At 43.4% G+C, this 9,757-nt stretch overlaps 1 protein-coding gene across 1 annotated transcript; it reads right to left on the bottom strand.

Annotated features, from left to right (window-relative positions):
- Positions 1 to 520: 520 nt before the first annotated feature.
- Positions 521 to 7,564, bottom strand: LOC137333183 (probable G-protein coupled receptor 139). The gene is made up of 2 exons (XM_067997367.1): positions 7,495 to 7,564; positions 521 to 1,425 (listed from the first exon to the last, which is right to left on the bottom strand). The coding sequence occupies exons 1-2, from the start codon at positions 7,562 to 7,564 to the stop codon at positions 521 to 523; spliced, it is 975 nt and encodes a 324-aa protein (XP_067853468.1).
- Positions 7,565 to 9,757: the final 2,193 nt, after the last annotated feature.

The raw sequence follows: 9,757 nt of genomic DNA, 5'->3' as shown, positions 1-9,757 counted from the left end.
CTTTTAATACCCTGGGGTGGAAACCATCAGGTCCTGGAGATTTATCTATCTTCAGTCTCATTATTTTCTCCATTACAATTTTTTTACTTATATTAAATCTAGTGCGTTCCTCCCCTTCATTTATTTTTGTTTTTTCTCGTATCTCTGGTACTTTACCCTCCAAAGTGAAGACCGAAGCAAAGTAAATATTTAGTAAGTCTGCCATTTCCTGATTTTCAATTATAATATTACTTGCTTAAGAGGCCCACATTACCCTTAGTCACCGTCTTTCTCTTGATATACTTGTACAAACCTTTAGTGTTGTCCTTGATATCCCTGGTGAGATTTTTCTCATATCCCCTTTTCGAAGCTTTGACTACTTTATTTCTATCCCTTTGCTGTTGTTTATTTCTCTCCCGATCTGCAGGATCTCTACTGTTCTTTTCATTCCTATAAGCACTTTCTTTAGCTTTATACCACCTCTCACTTCTGGAATACAAGACTAAGTTCAAATGTAGCTCTGTAAGGATTTCAGTCATTTTCATGGTGTAAATAATTTGACAATTAATTTCAGCGGATATTTCACTCCGTTCTTCAACTCCTCTCTGAACTTTCTCTGGGTCGCTGCATAAATACACGTGTTGGTGCAGCAACTCAGGAGCTGAAGCAAGAACGCTACTTCTTGGGCGATGTACAAAGGGTCATTGGGACCAGAGGAAGTATATTGGTTTGCAATCTGTACATACAGGAAAACGATAAGATACATCGTCCACAACAAAATGAAACTACCAGTCACAGCGAAGAGTAAGATGATGGACTTCTTCCGGTTCTCCATCTCTGGGTCATGGTGACTCTCACCATTGCTGTGGCCCCGCAGTCTCCTGCGGACTCTACCAGACACCACGATGTGTCTGACAGTCAGGGCATTGAGCAGCAAAATCAAACAGAAGGCAATAAATGAGCTTAACATCGTGTCGATTAAGTCAAAGGCTGTCCATGCCAGTGAAGTATAATAATTTGGTATTAAGTTACAATACCATGGTACACCATCGGTTATGTAGCTAGGTTCATATGCAAAGTACCAGGGAATGTTTTTTAAACAGAACAGCACACTGACAGTTGCTATCACAGCAGCCGCGCATTTTCTGGTGCAATATTTTGTTTTCAGCTTCTGATAACAAATGGCTACAAAGCGATCGAAGGTGAAAGCTACCGTTAACCAGACCGAACTGTCTCTGGCTGCGAACAGCAAGACGGCTCTGAGACGACACAGCGGAGTCATGTACAGGAAACTGACCGGGAGAAAAAGCCCATTGATCCGATTCAATATCACACCGGCGATGGTGACCAGTAGATCGGACACCGCCATGGCCACCAGGTAGTGAGTGACGCATCGGGATAGACCGCACTTTCCTCGGGACAGGATCACAATCGCTGCTACATTCGCTGTAGGAAAGAGGGGAAATCAGCGATTGGATTCAGAGCAAACACGTCGGGTTTGACAGGAGTTGGTGTGAGATTTACAGCTTTCTCAATGCCTGGACATTAATCCCTGTACTTCATGTGGAGCATAAACACTGGCATAGACCAGTTGGGCCGAATGGCCTGTTTCTGTGCTGTAGATTCTATATAATTCTCTGTATTCGTGTCAGTGGTTTGTGGGGTAAGAAACTGATAGGTTACAGTATGAATATATCATTCTGTACATCACCTGTCATTAATCGTAGACCTATCATGCAGCGATATTAAATAGGGTGGTCACCTCTGGTTGGACGCATTCCTGGAGGTTTCATTACATGACCTCCCATCTCCAACCACTGGGCCCATCTCCCAATATTCTTATAACTAATAAACAAACGATTCAAAGAAAATGAAACAAAAACACAACTTCTTTTAATGCCCCTGTTACTTTTCTCCTGGGTTGCTCCTAGCAGTATCCAGGAGATTAATCTTTAATTCCTGAAGACTCCAGTACAATCCTGGAGAGTTGGCAACCCTAATATTAAGGACACTTTTTAGATAAGAAAAAATTATTATTCATCTTCATTAAGATGCTGCTGTTGAGGAATGGAACTCTTCCCATTTTAGGTATCTCAGTATGAGCATCAAGGATTCCCGAGTCAGCAGAGTAAAGCTCCCTGTACTCTGACCCAACAACAGGCCACTGCCTCAGTCTCACAAGAGCATCCACTATTCCACCAGTGTGACTTTTCCCCATGTACCACACCAGTCATCCTGCCAATTCGTACCAGGTTTGGGACAGTTTTGGTCTTTAAACCCAGTCTCATCAGAAACTCCATTCAATCCATTGAACCAGCCTTATTTCTCAGCCTTGGCTCATTGGGAGCACTCTCACCTATGAATCAGACGGTCGTGGATTCAAGTTCCACTCCAGAGACTTGAGCTCCACAATCTATACTGAGACTCAAGTGCAGTACTGAGGGAGTGCTGCACTGTCAGAGATGCCGTCTTTTGGATGAAACGTTAAACCGAGGGCCCTGTCTGCCCTCTCAGGTGGATGTAAAGTATCCTATGGATCTATTTGAAGAAGAGCAGTGGAGTTCTCCCTGGTGTCCTGGCGAATATTTATCACTCAACCAACACCTAAAACAAATGATCTGGTCATTATCTCATTGCAGTTTGTGGGAGCTTGCTGTGTGCAAATTGGCTGCCGCATTGCCTACATTACAACAGTGACAACACTTCAAACATATTTAATTGGCTGTCAGGTGAGAGTGACTGCCCTTGACATCAAGGCAGCATTTGCCCGAGTGTGGCACCAAGGAGCCTTAGTAAAATTGAAGTCAATGGGAATCAGGGGGAAAACTCTCCAGTGGCTGGAGTCATACCTCGAGCAAAGGAAGATGGTAGTGGTTGTTGGAGGCCAATCATCTCAGCCCCAGGACATTGCTGCAGGAGTTCCTCAAGGCAGTGTCCTCGGCCCAACCATCTTCAGCTGCTTCATCAATGACCTTCCCTCCATCATAAGGTCAGAAATGGGGATGTTTGCTGATGATTGCACAGTGTTCAGTTCCATTCGCAAGCCCTCAGATAATGAAGCAGTCTGTGCCCGCATGCATCAAGACCTGGACAACATCCAGGCTTGGGCTCATAAGTGGCAAGTAACAATCGCGCCAGATAAGTGCCAGGCAATGACCATCTCCAACAAGAGAGAGTCTAACCACCTCCCCTTGACATTCAACGGCATTACCATCGCCGAATCCCCCACCATCAACATCCTGGGGGTCATCATTGACCAGAAACTTAACTGGACCAGCCACATAAATATTGTGGCTATGAGAGCAGGTCAGAGGCTAGGTATTCTGCGGCGAGTGACTCACCTCCTGACTCCCCAAAGCCTTTCCACCATCTACAAGGCACAAGTCAGGAGTGTGATGGAATACTTTCCACTTGCTTGGATGAGTGCAGCTCCAACAACACTCAAGAAGCTCGACACCATCCAAGGTAAAGCAGCTTGCTTGATTGGCACCCCATCCACCACCCTAAACATTCACTCCCTTCACCACTGGCGCACTGTGGCTGCAGTGTGCACCATCCACAGGATGCGCTGCAGCAACTCGCCAAGGCTTCTTCGACAGCACCTCCCAAACTTGCGACCTCTGCCACCTAGAAGGACAAGAGCAGCAGGCACATGGGAACAACACCACCTGCACGTTCCCCTCCAAGTCACACACCACCCTGACTTGGAAATATATCGCCGTTCCTTCATCGTCGCTGGGTCAAAAACCTGGAACTCCCTTCCTAACAGCACTGTGGGAGAACCGTCACCACACGGACTGCAGCAGTTCAAGAAGGCGGCTCACCTCCACCTTCTCAAGGGCAATTAGGGATGGGCAATAAATGCCGGCCTCGCCAGCAACGCCCACATCCCATGAACGAAGAAAAAAAAAAAAAAATTGGCTGTAAAGCACTTTGGGACGTCCTGAATTTGTGACAGGCGCTTCGTAAATGCAAGTTCTTTCCTTTTCTCAGGGGTCTCAATTTTTGCAGAGATGTCAGAATTGACAAAGGTATTGTTGGCCAGGGCTGCAGAAACCTATAGAGGTTAATTCGAAGTGCTTACAAAGACACTGACTTTTGCACTGAGGTGACCTGGAGTTCAGTCACTGGTCTGAACTGGCCAGAACCGGTTTGAATTCGTTCCGCTTCTTAGAGGGACAAAGGAGCTTTGATGAGACACCAGGCCTTATTTCGAAAAGGAGTATTGAGGTGATGCTACCTCGCCCCTTGGAACAGAGCCAATCAGGGGATGACATTGACCACTCCAGCAACTTTGAGCCAATCGGAGAAGACAGCATCATTTGAAAAGACAGACTTGGAAATAAAACTGAAGAATTGCAGGCTTGGTGCCAGGGAGCGAGAGTGTGTTTTTGAGGGAGATTAACCATCGTGGAAGTAGGGACCCAACGTCAGGGACGTAGAGACTACGTCGAGAGTGAGAGAGCGAATTGCCTGGCCAGCATTACCTCTCCTTTCTGGGTAATATAATATCCTTTCTATTCTGTGACCACTCAGGGAGTGTTAGTCAGAGAAACCTAGTGGGTGTGCGTTTAAATCTTAATACTCAGGGAGTGTTAGTCAGGGAAACCTAGTGGGTGTGCGTTTAAATCTTAATACTCAGGGAGTGTTATTCAGAGAAACCTAGTGGGTGTGCGTTTAAATCTTAATACTCAGGGAGTGTTAGTCAGGGAAACCTAGTGGGTGTGCGTTTAAATCCTAGTTTGAGTATAAAACTGTATAACCTGCTGTAAACTACATGCCTATATCTAACTAGACGTATAAGCGGTATGTACATGATCTAATGACGTTAATAAAGCGAATTGAGAATTAAGAGAGAATTGACTCTTCCTCTGTGTACTAAGCTAAAACCGTTAACCGGTGACTTCTGGTCAACAGTATCATACATTAAATATTTTTATTAAAATACTGGTTGTAGGTGAACATATTAATAATTTCAGGAAACCTAAATGTTGCTACATGGTATCTGTAAAAATAACTCTTTTAGTCTTCAATTTGAACTGACACAAAACAAGTTTATTAAACTGAACATAAGAAATAGGAGCAGGAGTAGGCCATAAGGCCCCTCAAGCCTGCTCCGCCATTCAATAAGATCATGGCTGATCCTTTACCTCAACTCCACTTTCCCACCCGATCCCCATATCCCTTGATTCCCTTCCCAAAATCTAATGATCTCAATCTTGAATATACTCAATGATTCACCATCCACACCCCTCTGGGGTAGAGAATTCCAAATATTCACAACCCTTGGAGTGATGCAATTTTTCCTTATCTCATTGCTACATGGCCGACCCCTTTTCTTGAGATTATGACCCCTAGTTCTCGACTCTCCAGCCAGAGGAAACAGCTTCTCCGCACCTATCCTGTCAAGCCCTCTAAGACTGTTATAGGTTTCAATCAGATCACCTCTCATTCTTCTAAACTCCAGAGAATATAGGCCCATTCTACTCAATCTCTCCTCATAGGACAACCCAGTCATCCCAGGAATCAGTCTAGTGAACATTTGTTACACCCCTTCTAAGGCAAGTGTATCCTTCCTTAGGTAAGGAGACCAAAATTGTACTCAGTAATCCAGGTGTGGTCTCACCAAAGCCCTATATAATTGCCGAAAGACATCCTTATTCTTATTCTCCAACCCCCTTGCAATGAAGGCTAACATATCATTTGCCTATCTAATTACTTGCTGTACCTGCATGTTAACTTTCTGTACAAGGACACCTAAATCCCTCTGAATATCAACATTTCTTCATCTCTCACCTTTTAAAAAATATTCTGCTTTTCTATTCTTCCTACCAAAGTGGATAATTTCACATTTCCCCACATTATACTCCATCTGCCACCTTCTCACTTAACCTGTCTATATTCCTTTGCAGTCTCTTTGTGTCCTCCTCACAGCTTACTTTCCACCTAGCTTTGTATCATCTGCAAACTTGGATACATTACACTCGGTTCTCTCATCTAAGTCATTGAGATATATTGTAAAAGCTGAGGCCCAAGCACCGATCCTTGCGGCACCCCACGAGTTACAGCCTGCCAACCTGAAAATGACCCGTTTATTCCTACTCTCTGTTTTCTGTCCGTTAACCAATCCTCTATCCATGCTAATATATTACCCCCAATCCCATGAGCCCTAATCTTGTGTCACAACCTCTTGTGTGGCACCTTATCAAATGCCTTTTGAAAATCCAAATATACTACATCCACTGGTTTCCCTTTATCTACCCTGCTAGTTACACCCTCAAAAAACTTTAACAGTTTTGTCAAACTCGATTTCCCTTTCATAAAACTGTGTTGACTCTGCCTCATCATATTATGATTTTCTAAGTGCCCTGCTACTACATCCTTAATAATAGATTCTAGCATTTTCCCACCTACTGATGTCAGGCTAACTGGCCTAAAGTTCCCTGTTTTCTCTCTCCCTCCTTTCTTGAATAGCGGGGTTACATTTGCTACCTTCCAATCCATGGGGTTTGCTCTGGAATCTAGGGAATTCTGGAAGATCTAAACCAATGCATCCACTAACTCTGCAGCCACCTCTTTTAAATGTAGGCCATCAGGTGCAGGGGATTTGTCGGCTTTTAGTCCCATTAATTTCTCTAGTACTTTTTCTTTACTAATCGTAATTACTTTAAGTTCCTCACTCTCATTAGACCCTTGGTTCCCCACTATCTCTGGTATTTTTTTGTGTCTTGTACTGTGAAGACAGATACAAGATATTTGTTTAACGACTGCCATTTCCTTATTCTCCATTATAATTTCTCCAATCTCCACCACTAAGGGACCCACTTTTGCCTTTGCTAATCTCTTCCTTTTTACATACCTGTAGAAGCTCTTACAATCAGGCTTACTACTCTTTTTGGCAACATTGTAAGCATCTTCTTTTAATCTAATACTATCCTTAACTTCTCTAGTTAGCCATGGTTGGACCACTTTTCCTGTGGAGTTTTTATTCCTCAATAGAATGTATATTTGTTGAGAATTATGAATTATTTCTTTAAATGTTCACCATTGCTTATCTACCGTTATATCTTTTAATCTAATTTCCCAATCTACCTTAGCCAACTCGCCCCTCATACCTATGTAATTGGCTTTGTTTAAATTTAAGACCCTTGTTTCGGACTTAACTACATCACTCTCAAACCCAATATGAAATTCATCATATTATGATCATTCTATTCCAGAGATTCCTTAACGATAAGATTACTAATTAACCCAGTCTCATTACACAATACTAGATTAAAAATAGCCTGTTCCCAAGTTGACATATTGTTCTAGAAAACTACTTCAATACATTCCACGCTGGAAAAACTCAGCAGGTCGGGCAGCGTCTGTGGAGAGAGAAACTGAGCTAAGGTTTCAGGTCAATTGCCTTGCATCAGAACTGAATACATATATTATAATTATTAGAGACACAGCGGGAGCAGTGATACAATGATAGACCCATTTACACAATTAATAACCAGCCCAGTGACTTACCAGGGACACCAACGGCTGCAATTATAGGGTAGCAGATGGCATACGCCAGACCAGTTATTCGACCATGCATTTCCTGAGAGAAGCTCTGATGTTTGGTTGGGTCAGAGGCAACAGCTTTGACTGAGACGTTGGAGGGAGCCGTTATTTATATCAGATTGTACCGTCATTGTCATTAGTTACAGGGATTTGAACAAACAGAATATTCTCATTAGCGGCAGTCAGTTGAGAAATATTACGTAATAGAATGTGGTTAAATGGTTAAATGGCACTGCTGTACAGGGAAACACACAATGACGGGAATGTTTTAATATATATTCCAGAAAAGTAAACAGATTGCATAGTCTGAAGTAAACTGAAGATCAGGCTGCAGTTATTGATTTCACAATGTTGATGTAATGTGGGGCGTTCGCAGCAATTCAGCAATTAAATCCAAGAATTAGAGCAGACTTCTCAAAATCATAGAATCATAGGATGATACAGCACAGAAGGATTTTGCACACATCTATTAAATCTCCCCTTAAATTTCTCTGCTCTAAGGAGAAAAATCCCAGCTTCTCCTGTCTCTCCACATAACTGACGTCCCTTATCATTCTGGTAAATCTCCTTTGCACCCTCTCTATGACCTTGATATCCTTCCTAAAGTGTGGTGCCCAGAATTTGACACAATACTCCAGCTGGAGCCTAACCAGTGATTTATAAAGGTTTAGCATGAAGTATCATCCTCCGCCATTTCCGCCACCTCCAGCGGGATTCCACCACCAAACCCATCTCCCCCTCCCCTATCCTCCCCTCCCCCCCTTCCAGCATTCCAAAGGGACCATTCCCTCCCTGACACCCTGGTCCACTCTTCTATCACCCCCAACACCCACTCTCCTCACCACACCACCTTCCCGTGCGAGCGCAGGAGATGCAACACCTGCACCTTCACCTCCTCCCTTCCCACCGTCCAGGGCCCCAAACACTCCTTCCAGGTGAAACAGTGATTTACTTGTACTTCTTTCAATCTACTATACTGTATTCACTGCTCACAATGCGTTCTCCACTACACTGGGGAGACCAAACACAGATTGGGTGATCGCTTTGCTGAACACTTCCGCTCAGTCTGCAAGCTATCAGTGGGAGAGCATTTTGGTGTAGTTAGTTTTAGCATAGTTATGGAAAAGGACAAAGATACAAGAGGAGTTAAAGTTCTCAATTGGGGAAAGGCCAATTTTACTAAGCTAAAAAGTGATTTAGCAAAAGTGGACTGGAAACAGTGACTTGAAGGTAAATCAGTGTCAGAGCAGTGGGAGGCGTTCAAGGGGAAGATACAAGGGGTGCAGAGTAAACATGTTCCCACAGAGAAAAAGGGTGGGACTTTACAACCTTCCGGACTCCACATTGATTTCAATAACTTCAGATTAGAACCACTGCTCCCTTTTTTTCGGACAGCAGGTGTTGGTAATGGTTCTGCTGTTGCCATTTACAGCTACTCCTGACCAATCTTTTGTTTCTTTTTTTAATCCCATTTACCACCTTCCTTGCCTTCCACCGTCATCCCTTTTGTTGTTTAATCACTTGTGACCTATCAGAGACCTTCTATTTTGTTCTTCCCTCCCCTTCCCTTCCCTTCCTCCCCCCTTTCCCTGGCTCTGTACTTGCTTAAAAACGGTTTAATCTTTAACTTTTTCCAGTTCTGACGATGGGTCATCGACCTGAAACATTAACTCAGTTTCTTTCTCCACGGAGCCTGCCTGACGTGCTGAATATTTCCAGCATTTTCTGTCTTTATTAGTATAACTTTTTTGCTTTTGTACTCTAAGCCTCAGTTTATAAAGCCAAGGATCCCAAATGCCTTTCAACAGCCTTCTCAACTTGTCCTGCACCTTCAAAGATTTGTGTACGTACACCCCCAGGCCTCTCTGTTCCTGCTCCCCCTTTAAAATTGTACCAATTAAGTTTTTATTGCCTCTCCTCATTCTTCCTACCAAAATGTATCACTTAACACTTCCCTGCATTAAATTTCATCTGCCATGTGTCTGCCCATTTCATCAGTCTGTCCATGTCCTCCTGAAGTCTGTTACTATTCTCACTGTTTACTACATTTCCGAGTTTCGTGTCAGCTGCAAACTTTGAAATTATGGCCTGTATACCCAAGCCCAGGTCATTAAGACAGTGAAACCTGTAAATTAGGGACACCTAAGGGACTTGCATCAAGTGTCCTTTATTTGCAGGTGCTCTTATTTTCTAAATGGTCATTGTATGTACAGTAAACCAGATGAGC

This window comes from Heptranchias perlo, chromosome 15 (genome assembly GCF_035084215.1).
Source record: "Heptranchias perlo isolate sHepPer1 chromosome 15, sHepPer1.hap1, whole genome shotgun sequence".
Taxonomy (NCBI): domain Eukaryota; kingdom Metazoa; phylum Chordata; class Chondrichthyes; order Hexanchiformes; family Hexanchidae; genus Heptranchias; species Heptranchias perlo.
The sequence above is the reverse complement of the archived record's forward strand: the minus strand, read 5'-3'. Positions and strand labels throughout refer to the sequence as shown.